The sequence below is a fragment of the Sinocyclocheilus anshuiensis genome, unplaced genomic scaffold (assembly GCF_001515605.1).
Source record: "Sinocyclocheilus anshuiensis isolate Anshui unplaced genomic scaffold, SAMN03320099.WGS_v1.1 scaffold269, whole genome shotgun sequence".
Classification (NCBI taxonomy): domain Eukaryota; kingdom Metazoa; phylum Chordata; class Actinopteri; order Cypriniformes; family Cyprinidae; genus Sinocyclocheilus; species Sinocyclocheilus anshuiensis.
Window position 1 is genome coordinate 1,118,419 of NW_015536474.1, and position 21,442 is coordinate 1,139,860.

The following is a 21,442-nucleotide window of genomic DNA, read 5'->3' on the forward strand; positions in this document are numbered from 1 at the left end:
CAGCCTCTTTGTGAAGACAGAAACAATGCACTAAAGACATCACATGATAAAACAGACCTTATTTTGTTCGAAATGTTGCATGCTGGTGTGTTGGAGGGTCTGTTTTCCCCTTCTGTGGTCTGAAGGAAGCCCTCAGGGTGGGACGCGGAGCGCTCCTCTTCGGGGAGACCCGATACGGTGTCCTCAGAGGAGACGATGGACGCCTCGCTCTCCTTCCCACCATTGGCACTGATCTGGTCGTGGCTCAAGGCCACAGAGCTGGACACATCCTCAGAGATGCTGTCATCTGTGGACATGCTTAAACAGTCGTGGACAGAGAACGTGTGTGAGCGCTGTTTTAAAAAATAAACAGAGTATAACGGGATCAACATCAAACCAACAAATATTTCATAAAAGTAAACACTTACTAACTAGGGCTCAAACCTGCATCATTCCAATTACCAACTCAAATATTTAACCAATAAGCCAACTATCCAAGAAAATAAATTCAATAGTTACGTTCAGAATTATTTACCTATGCATATGTTTGAGCTCATATTAAATTGCAAAAAAAACATGGGTAATTATTAAAAATAATAGAAATGGTAACCTATTTGTTCTTATACATTCAAAAATATTTGAACCTAAAGTCATGATGCTGAGAAAACATGCATCAAAAAAATACTTAAGTGAAATTTGTTATTTGCAATTAAATGAAAATGTGTTATAGTTTACATTTATATTAAATGCAATTAGTTTACTTTAGAAAGCTTTTTAACATACTTAGGTAGGACTTACGTACATCCTTATATGTAATTTCATAATTGCTAATATTGTCTTTGAAATATGGTTAAAGTGTACTGCTGAACGTACTGACAAGTATTTATTGGTAACCTTAAATTTGTCATTTTTCATGTCATTTTGACACTTGTCACATATTTAAATCTATTTGTAATTACAAATTTGTAATAATTAAGTTGGAATTACACGCTACAGTCAAAATTATAATCAACTACTATGCATGTTAGTCAACACATCAAAATAAATCAAAAAGACAAAAGATTATTAAAACACTATGATTTAAAAGGTAAAACTTTAATATGACAATATTGCAAAGTGTGCTTAAGTGTGTTCAGAAACAGTCATGAGTGCCTCTCTTTAAGTGCACTTAAGTGGCCTTTTATTTCATTAATATATAATCTGCAAGTACAGTTTTTAGAAATATACTTTTAAGATTTGAAGTACATTACAAGTGCACATTCACTCAGTACAATTAAGCACACTTCTTACAAGGGTTTTTACTATTTATTTCACATTAATACACATAATCACATAACACAAGCAGGAGATGAAATCTACAGAATCAGGAGTTTGAGCTACATTACAATGATGTTATAAAGGATAATTATCAAAACTTAAACTAAGAAAAGAAGATTAAAGCATATTATCCTTTTTTTTAATGACCAGCTAAGGCATAAACAAAGACCCAGCTGTCAGACTGTCAGGACATCATGGGCACATCTGGTAAATTCCTTGTTTACATGCAGTCGGACAACAACAGATATATTCACACAACAAATGCCATTCATTGCTATGAACTTGGATGGAGATCAACAGCAAGTTATAAGAGCCGATAAAGCCAGAAGCACTCACATTTAATCGTCAGATCAGTAAACAACGCAAAGCTAATCTGGCGACCTACAAACCCAGCCGGTGGTGTGTTTTATCGCATAGTTATTTAATAGATGTCAAGCAGGCTCATAGATGTGAACATGCAGCAAAACACAGACTCGCTATGGCGCTTCCTCACACACACACACACACACGCACGCACACACACACACACACACACACACACCACACACACACAGCACGCATCACCTCTGCAGCTGCATCCCCTCGCTCCAAACACAAGCGCTGACACATTTACCATGACAATAACCCCCAAGTACCGCTTCACTTACTTGTTACTTTTTATCATCACTTGTTCTCCCATTTTGACACTGTCTCTTTCTCTTCATCTGACTGACTGCTCCTCGCTCAACCTTCTAACGTTCTAACCGACGACGACACACTGCGCCGCGAAACGCCATTGGTCGATTGAGTTCGAAAGGCGTCACTTGATTGGCCAGCACAAATAGTCAACGTCACTTTGGGCTCTGTGATTGGCTCCTTCACAGGATTCTGCGCATTTTAAGGGCACAACAGAGGTTCTGATTGGTTCTCTTTTGTGTAAGCCCGCCGCTTATCGGCTTGTGTGCTCCGAAGAAATACTTTGGAAAAAATAAAACATAAATAATAATAATAATAATAATAATAACAAAAGGAAATGCTTAGGTTGTATTTCAGTCAATAAAAAAAAAAATAAGAATTTATTTTCCTTAAAGAAAATTGAGCTTTTGTGGAACAAATTTATTATTAAGTATTTTATATATTTTACCCAAAATTTAATGAACATAATGTGAAATAAATAAATAACTAAACAATATAGAAATATTATATTTTTTGTATTATTTTCTTTTGTACTAATACAATAAAATAACTGCATTATTGTGGTATTTTTTTTTTTTTTATTTCCTGAAAAACTTGAGAATAATTCGAATTAAAAAAAAAAAAACATTTAACATTAGTGCTTTAATTTACAATTAAACAAAAGTGCTTGATTGTAATGAAAATATTTTCACAATTTCCTATGGATCTAAAATCTTCTTAAAATTATCATTTTTATAAAATATAACTCATTTTTTTAATTGTCATTATTTTACTTCCGGATAAACAATTCACAAGGCAATAAGTAATTTACAAAAGTCAATTAGTTCATTTGCAATTATAAACTATATTATGGCATTATTTTAATTTTAAAACATGCAAAGCTATTATTACACAGTATAGCCTTAAATAATAAACATGGTGACCATTGTTTCATAATAAATAAATATGGTTTCTTCTTCAAAAATATAGAAATCTTTTTCTTTTGATGTACAGTATGTATTTTATTTTGGTTCCCAGTTTTATTGTACTAACAACTGTAGTAAGTCTGATATTTTAGTGGAAAATATTCTTACTGTGGTAAATTTATGTAAGGTTAGCAATATTGCGAAACAATAAACAAAAGTGGTTCATACACAATGAATGTCATATTTATTGACAGATATACAAAATTCCAAAGAGTGACCTTTTTTGTCTTTACATGAAAATACATTGTATTACACAAGGTAATAAATACAGTTAAAGACGAAAGTAATGGCATCACTAGAATACTTTTCAGTATCTCCCCGAATAAAAGAAAACTCACCTATCCATTAGTGCGTCCAAAGAAAAAATACTTTACCTTATCCTGAGACCTATTTCTAAAAGCACAAACCTAGTCTAACCTGTAAAAGCCATGCAGATTCTACTGTGGGACCTTTCATCCGGTTGCATGCATTTTTGCTTATTTGTTCTTAAAGATACTATGTGGTCAAAGAAAATGAAATGTATAAAAAAAAACTCAGATGGCAACAGTTCCGGATCTCTTGCATTTATAAATCAGAAGACATATTCTCTGAATGGTGCCTTATTCCCTCCAAACCGCAGATGAAAAGCGCAACTCCTTTTTTTGATTGTTTTATCCCCTCAAAGGAGAGGCATGCATGACTCCCGTGTGACAGTTCTTTCAGCCGTATGGAGAGAACGCAGGAGGCGGCGCTAGGATCTGGCGTTTCTCTCTGTCTCTGCCAGACACTCCCGAACAAGCCCTCTGGCATGAATGATACCTACAGCACACACAGAAAATGACAGAAATCAGTTTCCAAGACGCATTATTTGAGCTTAATATGAGTACATTTGATAACAAAAAATTATATAAGTAGATTTATATATTTTGTCTTTGATCATGTCCACAAACCTCTTTTAAGTCGCTCCATGGCGCTTTTACTCCCTGCATATGTTGGCCTTATTTCTTTCCCAAGTTCTTCAATGATGGCGAAAAAAAAAAATGAGTACATTTATTTTTCCAGTTTACATGTTAAAGTCACAATATGTAAGATTTTTTAATTAAAATATCCAAAAACCACTAGAACAGTGTTATATATTTTGCTGACTTGTGTACTTACATTATCCCAAATGTTTCGAAGAATGTTTAAATCCAGAGAAATAAGCAATTTTAACTAGTGACTAGTGAAATAGTGTCATTGTGTCGCCTGCCAATGACATCATAGCCCCTCGATTTCCGAAAACATGGAAACAGCAAAGACGCTTTAATATGTTGTGCGTTTTAATAGACCGGTGACGACCGCACAGAGTAGCATTATAACAGAACTTTCAAATGTATCTAGTATGATAAAACAGCGCTGCTTTACCCCACATACGCACGACCGGAAGGAGCAGAAGCGGTCGACTGTGGCATAATAAAAGCTCCGCTGCTTTCGAGCCGTGTGTCACGTTCGTTCAGCGGCCTCGTTTCGCTTTGACAGCTTTCAGCCTCACCCTGCTTCATTCTACTACGTTAATAAATCATTAGCTCATCCATGAACATGATTTCTGCCCGAGTCCCGTCGGATTGCATCGGCTGTGGGGATGAAGACCACAACTCCCATGATTCCACACTCAGTCACGCCGTCATCAAACTACGCCTTTGTCTATTTGTTTATTTTGAATATGCGCCCTCTAGCGGCGAAAACTTACATATTGTGCCTTTAATATTTTTGTAATTTTGTTGTGTTTTGTCATATTTACTAGTTTTTAGTATAAATATGACAGTATTTTAGTTATTAATATATTGTCATATTTATTAGTTCAATGTCTATAGTTTTTGTTTTAGTTATTTTAGTATATCAAGTTCATTTATACTTTATTTTCGGTTTCCTTTTCATTTTAAAGTTTTAGTAATTTTATTGTTTTTGTCATTTTTATTAGTTTGTTTTTTTAATATGTAATTTTTATTTTATTTTTTGTTATTTCAGTACATCAAGTTTGATATTTTATTTTTTATTTTAGTACATCAACTAAATGAATACAGTTTTATTAATATTTTGAACTTGAATTAGTTTTTGCTTTTTATTAGTATTTTATAATATGTCTACATTGCTTTTTGTTTTAGTTATTGTCAAATTAAAACTAAATAAATATAGTTTGTATTAATATTTTGAATTCATTTTTACTTTAATAGAGTTTTAGTAATTTTGTTGTTTGTTTTAATGTTTTCACTTTAATATTTTTTTTTATTTTTTGGTGCAATTTTCTTTTTGATATATCTACATAGTTTTTTTATGTCAGGTTTAGTTTTTGTTATTTTAGTACATCAAGTTAAACTAAATAAAAATGAGAAAGGTTGCCTTGGCAACAAGCTGAAATTAAATACATGAAAGGTATTTTTTTATTTTTAAGTTGTTGTTTTTTTTGTTTTTTTTTTAAGTGTTAGTTAACTATAATAACATGAAACCTACCTGTGGGAATCCCAACGAAGGCGGCCCAAAGTCATTTAGAAATGGCTTGTATGACTGTATCGTTGCCATTGAAGACGGAGAGGGAATGTTTCCTGTTAAAGCAACAATACACATCCTTAACTGTGTGATACAACAACTTATGATTTACGCAAATACATTATTTCAAGACAGACGTGCATTTGTGCAACTGATCTTTTGTCTCAAAGTCTCAGTTACCCTTGTGACAACTAGCCCCGGCCTTCGTTCTATGCAATACCACCCTCCGCCACTAGGTATCCCCAAAGAGCAATAAAACGGCACGTCTGAATCCAATCAATCAACAGCCCAAGAGACAATCATGGAGGAAACGGCACGGGCTTGATCTTAGCCGCTAAAAGGATTCATTTTTATCACAATCTAGCGGCCTCCACGCAAACCCATCCGGCCACGGCGCGACGCGGACCCTTCGGGAAGAACCCGAACATGTACCTCACGCCGATATTTAGCCCTAGCGAAGGCGAGGAATGCGTTTTTTTCACTAGTAATAATGGCGGATGTGAAGGATCTGACCCTGTAGCGATCAGACTGGACAAAACTACACACGGCTTTTCCCCAGGTATTCTTTCTCACGCCAATTCTTACATTCGACCAAATACACTCAAGACCAAGAGTTTTCCACGCTTTTTCGGCATACCTTGGTTCCCAGAAGTTCCCGGAAGGTGCTGATGGAGATTGGGTTTGTAAGACATACCTGAAGAGATAATAAATGAGAGAAATAAAATTGTCCCTAAAATCAGCGGAGCGTCCGTCTCAGACACTTTTTGTTTACAGCGGAGCACCGGCAAATATGGCCGCGTCACTCCTCATGACACCCACACTGCTGTCCATCATCATCACAAAGAACTCGGACAATTAACACAGAATTAATGAAAAAAAATAACCAGCGTTGTCTATCATCACAGTGACAACTGGAGAAGTTACAAAATCATTAATAATAATAATAAAAAATACTGCTCGTTAACACGAAGATTTAAACCTTTTGAATAGGTTTTACTTGTAAGATTTTTTTTTGCCAGTTTCAATAAAAATACACTTTTACTTTTAAAAAAATGGGGGGAAATGAAAAGGATTTTTTTTTTTTTGGCAATGAAATATGATCATAGATTAATTTAAACCTTTTGAATAGGTTTTACTTGTAGATTTTTTTTTTGCCAGTTTCAATAAAAATACACTTTAAAAAAAAATGGGGGGAAATGAAAAGGATTTATTTTTTTTTTTGGCAATGAAATATGATCATAGATAAAATTTTAAATGATCCCCTAAGATCTAACCTTTGCAATTTAAGAACTAAATACTTGAATCAAGCGGGATGATCAGATTCCAAAAGAATTTAACTGAGAACAAATCTTGTTTAATTAGATTTAAAGTGGATTATTATTTAAAAAATTTTTACATTATGTATACTGAAATAAACGTGTTATTTTACATGCACTCATCCGACTTTCAGAACTACATTTATACATTTTCTTTCTAAATGCAACCGGATAATGAAAATAACCGATTTCAGGTTTACCTACTACAGTTTCCTTCTCGTTCATTCCTCACCACGCTGAAAAATAAAGTTGAATACACATTATGAATGCAAAAAAGAAGTGGTTCCCCTAAAGTAAAGACATTTTGAAATCGAGGTAATCCACAAGATTTATTGGTCATATGCAAGAGGTAGAGTTCTTGCAGTCAGTTCCATTTTTCCATAGATTCTTTGTACAACAGATCAGTAGTGCAACTCGTGCAAGGATGAATGAAATTGTCTTTAGAGTGCTGCGGCATCTACAATTCAGCAAAAACATGACATTTCAGAAATGCAACTATACTTCGAGATATAGTAGAGACCGAGCGTGTGTCAAACTCACACATTTACAGCAGAAATGAGGTTTTTGTCCCCAATAACACGAGTGACAGCAAATCATTAAAAGCAATAAATAGAAAAACTGAGCAAAAGCACTGACTGATGTGGCCTTCTGTAGAGGACACTCCAGTTTACAAATCGCACTCGAACTGAAACGCTGGAAAGCAGCGAAAACCTGCTGACCCGCTTCCGTAAACTAAACAAAATCCAAAGTGTTCGTCAAACCATGCATCATCTCAGATCCAGTCTTTTGGGTTGGGTTTGCACCGCTTACACCCGTCATGTTCCTGCTTTCAAATCAGGGACTGTATTAAGTGGTAAACAAGCAGCATCATGCCCAAGACATGCTGGGTCAGAAAGCTGAAGGTGGGGACAGATGGAGGCCAGGCGAGACGAGAAAAAGAAATGGAAAAAGAAACTAGATTGTGAGTAACCCCTGAGCACTGTCCTGTGTACATAGTAGTGTGTGTGACTTCATAATGCCACTCATGTCGATGGAAAGCACAGGCCATGATTTAGCAGGCTGGAGGTTGCGAAAAGGAAACGGCCTGACCAAGTATCATCCAGTTTCGCCCCTCTCAGTGCAGTTTCCTGACACGCAGAGCTCTGATTCTGTAGCTCCTTTGGCAATGAGTCCTCTTTGGACATGAACCCTGAAATATTAAATACGACACAAGCACCGTCTTCCTCGCGGCGTGCCTGAAGAGTGGCTGGCTGGCTTACGATGCCGCATCTGCCCTAAAGCGAGGGGTGTTTGTGTCACGCTATGTGTTGACGGTGTGGCTGATGCTCTGCGGATGGAGTTGCTGCCACATTTGCTGCTGCTGCACGGCCAGCTGCTGAGACTGATCCGATGACGACAGGATGTTGATCAGCGGTGACACGCAGTTGGCGGGAATGATCAGACCTGAGAAGAAAAAAAGAAAACTGGGTGAAAAAATCGAACTTTTTTTAGGGTCCTATGAAATCCGTTTTGTTTTTTGGCCCATGTTCCTTCCGTTTTATTTTATTTTTTTCTGTTTGGTTGGTTAAATTCAATTTCACGAGCACTGAAGCAAGCATGGGCTGAAACGTGTGCTCTTTGGTCTGTTTTTAAGACACTTTGCACTTTTGTCACTTTAGCACTTTTGTATATGAAAAATAAAAGACATTTTTGATAGACCTTTTTTGGCCTGATTGCATTTTTCCAGTGTGCGGACAACTTTGGCTACCTCGTTGATTATACTTTGTTTTACCCACCTGAGAACTTATTGGCTCTTTCTTTTTTTTTTTAAATGCACAATTTCTGCTTGATTGATTAAATTACATTTTAGTAATCAAAAAGCATGTCTAATTAATTGAAATGACAATTTCACTTTTAAAAGTTTAACAAAAATTTGATACTTAGAGCTAAATGAAATAAGTTTTTTTTTTCCCCCAATGTCTTTAGTTTTTCTGGATTGTTTATTTTCCCCATTTGAATTTTTCTGAACTGTTTTAATGGTCAAATTTGAATAAGCAAAAACCATGTTTAAGCTATTGAAACTATGAAACTTCTACAATTTCTACAACTTTTAAGTTGAATAAAAATGACATTTTTAGGGCCTTATGGAATGTTTTTTTTTTTCTGGATTCCATTTTAATGGTTTAATTAAATTGTAATGAACAGAAAACATGTATAATCAACTGAAACTTAATTTATTGTTTTTACATTAATAGGGACCTATGAAATTATTTTTTCCCAGAAATTCTGTTGTTTTAATTTTTTTGGATTTATGATTTAATACAAATTTATATAAAGTGCTAATCAAATGAAGGCATAAAACGTTAACAAATGAATGAATTTCTTAAAATTTAAAATCAAATTAAAAATTCCGCACAGCAGTTTACAGTTAAAATTAAAACATGTAGTAGTTAGTAAGTTTACTATTACTTTGAGAAGTACACTCTACTACTGTACAATAATAATGTATTTGTATCTGTTTGTCAACCTACCCACAATTCTCTGCCCGTCCTCTGTTCTCAAACGTACAATCTGCATCTTCACATTGGTTCCGCTGACTGAGGCCAGCACGCCCTCCACTTTGGTCCACACACTGAGGACAGAGCCACAGAGGACATAGTATGTCCTGCACCGCAGCCCGATCTCACACTGTAGCCCCACCGACACTTTCTTACAGTTCCCTCGCCTGTCAAGAAGAGTGTTTCTCATGACAACATTTTCAGACTTCACAAATCAAAAGTGAAACGGCATGTTTGCTTCCATTTTCCCTTCTGAAATTACTCAAAAGAAGCACGTACCAGTACGCGTGCGAGCAGACGTTAGCCGAGGAGTTGTACTGATCAATCCAGTGCTGCTTGGCATCATCAGTAAAAGAAGCACGTACCAGTATGCGTGCGAGCAGACGTTAGCCGAGGAGTTGTACTGATCAATCCAGTGCTGCTTGGCATCATCAGAGAGGACCTATTTTGAGATGAGAAGAATTAGAGACTGTACGAGCTGAGGAAATGACATGAAACAGTCTGCAGGATGCCAAAAGAGGCTAAAATTAACATTCGCCAAGCACCAAATGAGAAAGCAAATTTTTGATTTGGGATGTTGACTTATAAGTGGTTTAATCTGCATGACAGCATGACCTTCATTATAGCCATTCAGAAGTTTTCAGAACATTAGACATGCAGCTGGGAAGCCTGAAAGTCATGTGACAAACAATGCTGGTGTTAAAACATTTGAAGATAAAATTTAAGATGTGATCATGACTGTCTGTAATTAGCCCAATGTGCTGCTTGAAAACGGCAGATGTCTCAATCTCAAAGCAACTGACATAAAAAGCATGCTTTGATTTTGGGACATTTTTAAGGTGCTGTTTCACCTTGAGTCTAGCTAGAACAAGCTGTTACAAGTGACACAATAACTAGGGTGTGACCGTATGTCCTCTTTTTCCCGGTCATGTCCTGGCAGAAGATTTCTAAATTGCCTAAAACATTCGTGTTTTAGCTTTGTTTTCTTATTGACGTACCTTCAACAGTCCTCACACATTATGTGTGTGCATATTTGCATTGCTTTGACATTCTCTGTACATCCTGCGTCCTTGCATGCCACGCTTGATCAATTATGTACCATGACTGAGCCCTACTGGTCAACCTACTTTGGTCATATTAGCTTTAACAAGTATGAAAACAATAGGAAACCTAAGCCAAAACATGGACATTTCAGGCAATTTAGAAATCTTGGCCACAGCATGTCAGGTAAAAGAGGACGTATGGTCACCCTATAATAACCAGTGAGATCTGTTGATAAAAATATTGACTGAACTAATGGAAAATACATACAGCTGATTAAAAAAAAAAAGCTCATAGATGGTAAATGTATAATTTGACCCCAATGATGAACCAAAAACGTAAAAATGCAATTAAACTACAGTAATTTAATACCTTTTTACTTCTCTTTTTGATGTCCACATAAGTCTCCAGTTTAACTTGTTTTCCTATATTTGGTCTGTACACCATAAAGAGTCTCTTTCTGGGATTGACCTCCTTTATCAGGATGGCAATTTTCTTGTTATTCCGCACCTTGAGATGAAACAGAATGCAGTTAGGTTCAGTAGTTAAATTAATTGAAAGGTGCATAAACGGGAAACAAAAAGCTTGTTCACCTGTACATAAAAGCCATCATCCGATCCGTTCTGGTCGGCCCAGACGTGGGTGGCATCCTCCCATGACATTCCCCGCTCCACACTCACCTGAAGACAGAAACCATTTTTGCTCATTAGCCAATTGTGACATACATAAACAATAATAATTGCATCACAATAATGCTCATAAACATGGACACCTATTTTACATACCGTATAGAGCTCCACATGCCCTGAGGTGGAATATCCTGGTGTCAAGAATTTCTTTACATCAACTTTCTTCACTTTCTCATCTCCAGAGCCCAAATCTGCAAACAAAACATACATTTAAACTGAAAAAGTGAACAAAATGAGTTCATCTTGAAGTCTAAAATGGTTTTCACTACATTAAAATCCCATTACAATGCTGGCAAAATTAGTCAGAATGTGCACAGACTAATTTTGAGCTACAGGCAAAAAAAAAAAAAAAGTGAAACATTTTGGTTGAATTTGAGGTTTTCGCAAAAACGAGTTTATTAAGCCTTCGCCTAGCAATCCCAGTGCTCCAAATAGTCATTATATTTGTTTCAATAGAACTTCCAAACTGAGGTCTTTATAATATTTAAGACTTTAGTCATGTTTAAACACTTTCTTACCTAAAATCCCCATATCGTATCTTCCACTCTTTTTAGCATTCTGAATGACAGCGTTCAAAGTGTCAGCGAAATACTGAAAGAGAGCATTTTGTTGATGGACCTCCATACCAAGAATCCTGTTCAAGAACTTCCCGATGTTGTTGTAGTCTATAAAAAATAAAAATAATTAAATACAATTTATGTGGCATGAGAAAATTAAAACTTGGCAATAGACTGGGGCACATATTCAACTGCAAGTTTAAAGTAGTTCAGACATGTTTTATTCAATATTTTCATGCGTTTAGAAACATTGAACTAATACATAAATACATGCGATTTAGCGAGCAACTGATATTGGATTTTGCTCATACAACCGTAATGAGTTTATAATGTATTGAGCCCATACTAGTAAAATCTGTATAATGAATTCATGTCTATTTAGTCTTTCCTTCCTGTGACAGGGCAGTCATTCATCACCTTAATCACATTAGGACAGAAGGTGATTCCTGTTTTTCTGTCCCTAAATTTAAGAACTCTTAAAATGATACTTAAAACTTTTGTTATACCTTTTAAGACTTTCTATGATTTTAATTTGATCAGACTGAATTTAAGACATTGAAGACTTTTTAAAAACCAGCGGGCACCCTGAACATTTTGGGTGAAAAGAAAAACTAAGAATGAAACGGACTCTGAAAATCGCTCACCTTTGTCCAGTGAGAGAACACCAGATCTATCCTCCACATTTATCAGCCCCACTCCAATTAAACCATTGCGGATTTCTGAGAATAAAAAAAAAAGAAAATACAAGCCATTAAGTTAAATTTAGTGGTTTTCCAGTGACTGTTTCCTGTTATTAAAAACAATCAACTGTACCTTTAAAGAAATCCCCATCAAAGTCAGCAGGTGGAGACACTAAAGGAGAGTCCAGAATGACAATAGACTTCATAACTATTTCCAAAGCGTTTCTGCCATACTGTAGATGAGAAAAGACATCAGCACATAGTCCAGCAACAACCCTATTTAATACTGACGGTGTGTGTAATCTAATCTTACTTTGTTGTCAAAGTTAAATCGGCTGAGATCCCTTGTCTCTGTGGCCCTTCTGTCTCCATGCGTTAACGCCCCCTATTTGAGAAAGACAAACACAATTAGGCTTACAAAATTAAAACTGACCCCATTAGCGTGCAACACGTGCATGAGGGACTTACCAGGCTTTCTAGACGTTTGGCAACAATCGAGGCGAATCGCTGCTCCCCAGCAAGTTCAGAGATGAGGAACACATACTCCGGTGCTGTGACCTGGTTGGATCGGTGTGTTCGACCTGTTTGCAAAGAATATAAAAGAGTTTGTGAACTGAGAACCCAAATAAATAAATTATACTGTATTAATAGACACTCAAAATATTTATAATATTATACACATACAAAAACATAATAATAATAATAATGAAGATACAATAAATAAAAAATAAATACTATGTACCCACCAAACTGCTGAATAGCTCTGTCAGCACTCCAGGGCAGCTCTAATGTCATGTGTACCCTCCTCCTCTGGTTCTTCACTCTGCGGTCGGCTTGAAGTGAAATACCAGAGCTGGCAGCCTCTGAGATAATTGCGATGTTCTACCAAGGTGAACACAGAACTATTTAAATGCTTTTCATAATATCAAAACATTACACAGATGTGGGTAAAACCAAAGCAACATACCTTATCACCATCCATGAACCTCTGCTTCTCCGTGAGGTTTAAGATTTCAACTGGAACGTCAAGTTCTGATCGAGACTCGTAGGAAATGCTGCCATCATCATTGCTGACTACCCTGCCTTTGCGGCCAGTCATCTGCATTGCATAAGACACACACATTTAAAATGGCATTGTTTTAATTAAATACAGTGTACACAAAATAACTGGAGGCCCTAAAAATAGTCTCTATGAAAAGACCAACCTCTGCAACATTATCAGGGCCCCCCAGCTCATCGATGAGTTCATCGAGCGTGTTAGGCGGCAGATCCTCTGCCAGCTGCTCCAGTTTCTCCAGCAGGCCCCTCTTCATCCGCTGGGCATCTTCAACAGCATCCTGACTGGTTACACAGCTGCTCTCCTCTGGCTCACTTTTGGCTTAAGAATAATTATTAGTATTGATATACTTTGGACAATGACCTTTTTCATTATACTGCTTTACTGAACAACTTTCAGCTGTAACGTGATGAAACTCACTGCTCACTGGTTACTTACCTACAGCAACCGTGTTGTTTGAAGGTTTGATGGTGGGGGTTGTAAAAGTGGGTCTGGTTGTTCCAAGACCGGAGGCTAACAAGGCACTTTGAATAGAGTCTGGATCAATGCTCTTTTTCTTCTTCTTGTTCCTCTTGTCTTTGCTCTTTTTAGTGTCTTTTCTGATGAGCCACGGATCTAAGTTTCAAACATATGCCAGCATTTGAAAATATGGTATCAACAGTGAATTGAATTAAGAATAAATGACACTATTGTCTTCCGTCAAGCTGCTTATTGGTGAACTGGATTCATTTTATATCTAATGAACTTTGCAACATTGACACAGTTACTGAACAGAAGTGAATCAACGCTGAACTGACCCAAGTTAAATAATGACAGTATTGTCTTCTGTAGAGCTGCTTTACAGCGGCAACATTAACAATGCTAATTTCCTGTTTATCAACGTCAAGCTGCTTTGAAATAATCTGTATAGACCCTTTTCACATTTGCGTTCACATTTGGCCGAATGTGGGGGGTGGAAATCCACAATAGTGTTGGAAGTCATCTACAAAAGATGGAAAAAATATAAAGGGAGTACATTGATCAGAAGAGAGACAGATGTCAAATTTGCCATCAGTCCCTCTCCTCCCTCAGCTGCTGTATTAGAAACACTCGTGCAAAGGCGTTAACTAATCTTCTGTAATTTAAAGCCAAGGTAATATGACAATGTGTAGAGTTATAATTTACAATGTTAATAACTTTGCATCATCACAGTCTGTGAAAAGGAGTCCATTGTATAAAGCGCTACTAAATATTGTGGCTTGACTATCTTGGGTGTAATAATTTACAATGTTAATTAATAACTGTGGAAATGCATTGTGACAGTCTGTGAAAAAGGTCCATTGTATAAAGTGCTAAATCAAAAATGACTACAGATTCTCACCATCTTCCTCATCCTCACTGGAATCATCCTTAAAAGGATTGAAGTCATCTTCATCCTCCTCCCCTGAGCTAACCGACTTGAAGCTGTCATCGCTTTCCACATCTTTGTCCGAATCATCAGAGTTCCTCTCGTCTGAGCTGGTACCAGACAGACCCCCAGATTTACGAGCCTTCTTCACTTGCTTCTTTGTTTCTGGACCTGCAAACACAAGTCACCCACGGTCATCACTCACCCTCATTTTCAATTTGAGTAACCCAAAAGCCCAAGAGTGGTTTTACTTCCTCCAACATTGAAATGTGCTCATAGTTTCAGGGTAGATACTGCTGCTAAATATAACAAGGCATCGCTATTGCAGTTTCCACATGCATGCAAATAGTACCTTTTCGCTTTTTGCCCTTCTGCTCAGCGGAGGTCTCTTTAGGTGAAGGCGTTTCCTTCACACTTAGGTCGATGCCTAAAAGACTGAAGAGTTTTTGTCTGTCTGGTGCAGGAAAATGCTTCTCTACTAGGGACTGCAGTACACCCCTTTAAAAGATCGTGCATAGATACTTTCAGTTAAAAACATAGATGAAAATGGACAAAGTATCATTTTCAATTGTTACAGACTAAAGCAAGTATAAAAGGAATTATTTCCCTTTAAGAAAGAGTTCACCTAAATATTAAAATTTGCTTACCCTCAGGCCATCCAAGATGAGTTTGTTTCTTCATCAGAACAGATTTGGAGAAATTTAGCATTATATCACTTGCTCATCAATGGATGCTCTGCAGTGAATTTTTGCTATAATACTACATTTCTAAAATCTGTTCAGATGAACAAACAAACTCATCTAAATCTTGGATGGCCTGAGGGATAGAACATTTTCATTTTTGGACAAAATATTAAAACTTCTTCCTGCAAATGTATTACACTCACTTTGCAGTGGAGACAAAGTCATTGAGCTCGCCTCCTCCCTCCTCCAAGGCCTCAAGGGTTCGAGCCTCACCAGTTGATTGAAGACCAATCACCACACACTACAGAGAAGGTTACAGATCAGCACAACCAAAATCACCGTAATTCTTTCTCTCTGAAAGCTGTTTTGTTATAAGAGAATGTCCAATCTAACCTTTCCATTTTTAACCTCCTCTCTGGCCAGCTGCACCACTCTCCGAACCTTGGAGGCAATGCACAGGTACTTGAAGAACCTCTGGTGGGCAGACCAGAACTGACCCCACATGGACTTTTTCATCCGTTGTTCAGCATCCATCAGGTTGGCAGCTTGCTGGAACTTTTCTCTTGCACTGACCCACTGCAAGTTTGCAAAATAACTGACTTTATGATCATTTAAAGGATTCGAAGTCACACATAACTAATGGCAAAAAACGGTTCAGTTTTAGTTCCAGCATTTTACGCACCAAGCGAACTGCTTTGTTGTACATCTTGATGTAGTCCTGCGTTAAGGGAACTTCTTCGATTTTAAACGTCACGCCTGTGAAGCTCAGCTGTCGAGCAATGTACATTCCTCTCAGCTTCATATCCATGGCAACAATCTCCATGGCACCAACACCTCTAAAATAAACCAACCAAAATAGGGTTGCATTCAATATGGAGAATGTATGCTGGTACTAAAAAGCAAGGTCATGGACACAAACTCTGATCTGATCGACTTGCCTTCTTTCAACAGCTTGGATAAAATTTGTAAATTCCTTAAATGGAGTTCCTTCTCCCCAGATCCCAAGGCGATTCATGTAGGCCATATTGCGGGGTTCGGATGCTCCTACACAAAACCAAACAAAAGATGTATAAATAGCAAAATACAGAAATAAATGCATTGGAAAAAGAAACATTAATGCATCCATGCTGATAGATACATAACATACACAGTCACATACCTGTAGCACTTGCGTACACAACCCGGGCTTTTGGCAGCTTATTCTGCAGCTCTAAAACCGCTAGCCCGGTCTTTGTGGGCTTGGATGACCCAATAGGGCAAACATTTTTGGCTTTGTGACACTCATCAAATATGATCTAAGATGCTCAGTCAAGGGAATCAGTCACCATAGTTACCAGAGAGCTGAATACAATCACACCATGTGAAGCTCTTCATTGCGGTTCAGTCAATATGCAATGAAACGTGATTATTTATGGTCTAGAGCATGGAATGTTCTTCTAGGAATGTCAAAATTTGTGAATTGTGAATTTATCAACTTTTGATTTTGTTTTTTACGACAACTAGTGATGCACTGATTTTTTTTTTTATATGAAAACTAAATTGAAGTTTTTAAATTTTCTGAAAATCAAACCCAAATTAAATGGTTTAATAGATCAACACATAAAAACTGAGCTGTATATAAACATTTAAATTGGCCATTAGCTTTTATTAACTTTATCGATATATTAATTTGCTGCTGAAATATGTGACCCTGGATCACAAAACCAGTCATAAGCCGCACGGGTATATTTGAAGCAATAGCCAACAATGCATTGTATGGGTCAAAATTATCGATTTTTCTTTTATGCCAAAAATCATTAGGATATAAAGTAAAGATCATGTTCCACGAAGATATTTTGTAAATTTCCTACCACAAATATATATAATGTAATTTTTGATTAGTAATATGCATTGCTAAGAACTTCATTTGGACAACTTTAAAGGCGATTTTCTGAATATTTTGATTTTTTTTGTACCCTCAGATTCCAGATTTGCAAATAGTTGTATCTCAGCCAAATATTGTCCAAACAAACCATACATCAATGGAAAGCTTTTTTTTATTATTATTATTAACCCTTATGACTGGTTTTGTGGTCCAGGGTCACATATAAACATTTAAATTTAAATGGTTATAATAACAACTTGTTTTCGTGAGAGATTCATTGACATAACATACATTAAATATGTCAAATGTCATAAAGTAAAACAATTGCATGTTATTTAATGCGTATCTATAGTTACTTTTTTTAGCTAGCAAGCTGCAGACATTGAATGGTTTTCCTAAGCTAAATGTAATGTTACATGACATTGTTTACAATCTGTTTTATTGATGTCTTTCCACAGTTGAAATACTGTCGCTTGAACTGAGTGCCAAAACACCACATTAAAGAGTGTCAAAACGTCATTTATTGTATGAATTTTGTTATAAAATTGGCAATCTCTGACTTTCTTCCTTCCTACTATTTCCTTCTAACTTGAAAGGATACAACACCATCAAAGTCGTCTCCACACCAGTGTAGTAACTGTTTGAATCTCGTCTTGTACTTTCCCCCAGACTGGCTCTCTCCAATCAAGGATGAGTATGTGGCAAAGATCACACCTTTTTTCACACTCCCATTGTGTTTTGATGAGATCTTTCCATATTTGAACTGAAAGAGAGATGTGTAGAAAATGTATTTTCTACTCAAAATACACAAACATCTCATATGTTGGCTAAGAAGCACTTAATGTACCTTGTTTAGTGAATAGACCTGAATATTCTTTGCTCTGATGTCTCTCAAGTCCCTCTCTGCATCGTATTTCAAGTCATTTGAGACACTAAACCTGTACAGACCGGTGGTGGAAAAAAAAAAACATGAATAATGGTACAATTACACACCAAAAAGCAGCTTGAAGGAGGAAGAAAACAAGTGATTACCAGAGGGACCTTTTCCTGCCAAGAAGATAATTTTCATATATGATTCCAGCAATGGTTCTACCCTTTCCAACGCCGGCCCCGTCTCCAATCAAGTAGGCTGCTCTGTCTCCATTTGGTAGGAATGTCTCATGTTGCTGTATGAAGAGACATGATTGAAAGAGACAGATCTAAATACTGCAATACATCATTTTAGAAACTATAGTAATTGTGATTTGACCTGAAAAATTAACTAATTGGTTTTCTAATGGCGCTTTTCCACTGCGTGGTACGACTCGGCACGGCTCAGTTTGCATTTCCACTGCAGTTTAGTATCACTTTAGAGTGGGTGGGATTATTCACATGTCGTTATAGTTGCACCACCTCTACTGCTGCGACTCCTGAAAACCTTTTTCATTCCACGTCGCCCCATCAAGCTCTCGCTGGATCCGCTCCTCTGCTATCAACGAGAGGAACGTCTGTACTTCCTCAACAGACAACGAAATAGCCATTTTTTGGTTGTTAAAAAAATGGTGCACTCGTTCAAAACAGTTGCGTTCGATCCTTCGCTGGCTGTGCTGATTTAAATCTAGCGGGTCTGTTGTGTCTCTGTGTCGCAAGTTCAGTGAGGCAGGTAGTGACCATTCTCTCCGGCCAATCAGTGATCAGCAGAGTTTACAAGTAACATTTTGGTAACGGTACGGTTCGCTTTGAACCTCAACCGAGGTGGTACTGAAAAAAGTGCCAGGTACTGTACCCAGTGGAAAACCCCCCAAAAGTGAACCGTACCGTGCCGTACCATGCAGTGGAAAAGTGACAGAAGTGGTAATAACATTTGAGGTTAGAATATGCAAAAAGGTCCAAACCTGAGCAGCATACGTGACTGCCTCAAGCTGTAGGGCAGATAACCAGCCTCTATCGATGGTCTCCTCTGGAATGGAAAGTCGGTACCACACATCTGGTGGGTTGACACTGGACAGAGAGCTGGTCTCCACCACAGGATCAGGGTGTCGCAGTCCAATTCTCACTGAGAGACGAAATAAGATCAACTTTACAAACTTGCCAAAACAGTGGAAAAAACAAACAAACTATGGCTTAGTTGGCACTATTATAAATAACAACCCAATATTTTTCATAGATTACATACAATGTACAGCTAAGGAATTGCTGGCTGTGCACAATCCTTTACTTAAGCACTCTGATAACACGATTATACATACGTTTCATTGGCATGTATTCGGCATACGTCTCTGCATGACCCAGCTCCTCTTCTTCCTCTTCCTCTGGTTCCTCTTCCTCCTTCACTCCTGGTGATTTCTACATTCAAATAAATAAAAACAATCCAAAAAATGTAAATGACAGCTAAAGGTCTCAGTGAATGTCTCACTACATTTAAATACGAATAAATAAACTTACATTTACAGGTGAGAAGCTCCGCATTTTCATGTCATCGTTGACCCATATTCTTGCTACATCTTTGCTGGACACTTCCTTTTTCAAGCCATTGTTTAATTCCGCTGAAGAAAACGGAGACAAAAAAATATTCACAGATATGAGACAAATATTCACACACACCCACAGCGGCTTGCCAGAAATGATACGGCCCCACCACAACATGAAAGCACCTGTGAAAACAGACTCAGTGCACTGCAGTTAAAACCCTACCCATACCTGATCTGTTCATCATCTTTGTGGAGACCAGAATAATTTCTGAAAGGAAGAGCATTGACATTAAAGAAAAAACAGCATGCTTACATCCACACAGTCTCTCTAAACAAGCTTTAGTCAATGCTCAAATTTTTAACAAAAACTCTTCAGTGCAACATAAATACTAGAAATTCAAAACAAATTTTTTTTTTCTTTTTAAATTATCGAAGAGTTATTTGGTTTAAAGCAGGGTCATTACCTAAAACTATTAAAAAAAACATCTGGTTAACTGAAGAACTGAAGTAAAATAAATATTGGATGAAAAACTTCATGAAAATGAGAAATGCTGCCTTGGCAACTGAAATAAGTTGCACTACAAATACTAACCTGAAATAAAAATAAATGACACCAAAATAGTAATATTTAAAAAAGCAACAAAAAAAATTAAGTGACAAAAGCACATAATAAAATAAAATTAAATTAAAATTAAAATAGAAACTGAAAACATAAGCAAAAGCTTATGTGAAATACTAATAAAAACTATTGGTATATAAATAATACTATCATAAAAAAGCACACTGGTCTGAAGCACTGACAACCGTCTTTAGCTGCACTATGAACATGGCCTAAATCGATAATATTTGTAACAAAATAGACCTAAAAACAGGTCTATTTCTTAAGAGCATCTAAACGGCTTTAACGCCTCCAAAGGTGGTTTGAGCTCATGTTGGTTTCTTGTTTTGACAGCTGGAGGCGGCACTTGAAAACTGGCACTCAGTGTTAGATCTGCAAAGTGCCACAAAGCCGACAGCTGCATCGACAGACCCTTACAAGCAAAAAAAACCATCCATGATCGCTCGAGGTCCAGCACGTCTGTGGTCTGCCAGCACTTACTTGTGCCCGTGGTTGTTGCCGTAGCAACAGGTTGCGCTATGTCAGGTGGGGGCTTCAACTTCATAAGCTCTCCAAGGCTGCTTGTCTTCAGGCTGCTGGTTCTGAGAAGGTCCTTCAACCTGATCTGCTCATTATTCGGTGGGACCACAGTGCAAACGGTGGGAGAGGACGAAGAGCTCCGTTGTGCTGTCGAACTTGTGTGTACGACCTTGGTTACTGTGATGGTCTGCCTGGATGTGGTCCCGGCTGATGGTTTGGTGACTACAATTGTACCCAGTGATGGCAACTGATTCAGTTGATTTAAAACAAAGGTGGTTGTTGAGGGCTGAGGCTTCTCCTGCAAAGGTGACACAGAATATACAATCAATGCGTAATTCTAGGCCTGGGCGATAAAACGGTATCAATATTTATCGACGGTACACCTTCTTAGATAATGATATAAAAAAATGTTCGATATAGTGCACGATATAGGCACGTGTTATGAGTGACGCAGACAGCACACACAAACACGAACACATGCTGAATTGAGTGCTGTGCCTGCCTGTGACGAGGAGATTGTGAATAAAGAATGAATATGTCGAATTTAAAATAAACATTTGCATTTGAATGTTAGGTGTGCATCAGGGAGCGTCATCAGTGGC

General features: G+C 37.2%; 3 protein-coding genes across 6 annotated transcripts in view; all 3 read right to left on the reverse strand.

The window, feature by feature from the left end:
- LOC107654866 (M-phase phosphoprotein 9-like) overlaps positions 1 to 2,029 on the reverse strand; it is a 33,600-nt gene extending 31,571 nt beyond the window's left edge. For both annotated transcript variants that reach the window (XM_016442276.1, XM_016442197.1), the window contains exons 1-2: positions 1,944 to 2,029; positions 58 to 332 (exon numbers count right to left, since the gene is read on the reverse strand). In XM_016442276.1, the coding sequence (XP_016297762.1) occupies positions 58 to 296 (239 nt within the window). In that variant the 5' untranslated portion in view covers positions 297 to 332; positions 1,944 to 2,029. The remainder of the gene's footprint in view (positions 1 to 57; positions 333 to 1,943) is intronic.
- A 1,068-nt stretch (positions 2,030 to 3,097) lies between these two features.
- LOC107658092 (cyclin-dependent kinase 2-associated protein 1-like) lies at positions 3,098 to 6,247 on the reverse strand (the record flags this gene model as incomplete). The annotated part of the gene is made up of 4 exons (XM_016446564.1): positions 3,098 to 3,734; positions 3,866 to 3,948; positions 5,386 to 5,497; positions 6,079 to 6,247. Coding segments are annotated over 4 exons (432 nt in total), but the record flags the coding sequence as incomplete, so codon positions are not given.
- Positions 6,248 to 7,568: 1,321 nt separating this feature from the next.
- LOC107654984 (protein strawberry notch homolog 1-like) overlaps positions 7,569 to 21,442 on the reverse strand; it is a 19,499-nt gene continuing 5,625 nt past the window's right edge. For 2 of the 3 annotated variants that reach the window (XM_016442396.1, XM_016442466.1), the window contains exons 5-34: positions 20,802 to 21,138; positions 19,932 to 19,970; positions 19,677 to 19,777; positions 19,481 to 19,577; positions 19,127 to 19,287; positions 18,285 to 18,418; positions 18,100 to 18,190; positions 17,854 to 18,015; positions 16,548 to 16,683; positions 16,327 to 16,432; positions 16,071 to 16,224; positions 15,782 to 15,964; positions 15,592 to 15,689; positions 15,058 to 15,203; positions 14,679 to 14,876; positions 13,757 to 13,933; positions 13,467 to 13,639; positions 13,229 to 13,360; positions 13,008 to 13,143; positions 12,730 to 12,842; positions 12,575 to 12,646; positions 12,395 to 12,494; positions 12,226 to 12,300; positions 11,543 to 11,689; positions 11,121 to 11,215; positions 10,929 to 11,015; positions 10,708 to 10,845; positions 9,660 to 9,736; positions 9,268 to 9,461; positions 7,569 to 8,200 (exon numbers count right to left, since the gene is read on the reverse strand). In XM_016442396.1, the coding sequence (XP_016297882.1) occupies positions 8,058 to 8,200; positions 9,268 to 9,461; positions 9,660 to 9,736; positions 10,708 to 10,845; positions 10,929 to 11,015; positions 11,121 to 11,215; positions 11,543 to 11,689; positions 12,226 to 12,300; positions 12,395 to 12,494; positions 12,575 to 12,646; positions 12,730 to 12,842; positions 13,008 to 13,143; positions 13,229 to 13,360; positions 13,467 to 13,639; positions 13,757 to 13,933; positions 14,679 to 14,876; positions 15,058 to 15,203; positions 15,592 to 15,689; positions 15,782 to 15,964; positions 16,071 to 16,224; positions 16,327 to 16,432; positions 16,548 to 16,683; positions 17,854 to 18,015; positions 18,100 to 18,190; positions 18,285 to 18,418; positions 19,127 to 19,287; positions 19,481 to 19,577; positions 19,677 to 19,777; positions 19,932 to 19,970; positions 20,802 to 21,138 (4,002 nt within the window). In that variant the 3' untranslated portion in view covers positions 7,569 to 8,057. The remainder of the gene's footprint in view (positions 8,201 to 9,267; positions 9,462 to 9,659; positions 9,737 to 10,707; positions 10,846 to 10,928; positions 11,016 to 11,120; positions 11,216 to 11,542; positions 11,690 to 12,225; positions 12,301 to 12,394; positions 12,495 to 12,574; positions 12,647 to 12,729; positions 12,843 to 13,007; positions 13,144 to 13,228; positions 13,361 to 13,466; positions 13,640 to 13,756; positions 13,934 to 14,678; positions 14,877 to 15,057; positions 15,204 to 15,591; positions 15,690 to 15,781; positions 15,965 to 16,070; positions 16,225 to 16,326; positions 16,433 to 16,547; positions 16,684 to 17,853; positions 18,016 to 18,099; positions 18,191 to 18,284; positions 18,419 to 19,126; positions 19,288 to 19,480; positions 19,578 to 19,676; positions 19,778 to 19,931; positions 19,971 to 20,801; positions 21,139 to 21,442) is intronic. The other variant, XM_016442543.1, reaches the window with a different exon arrangement.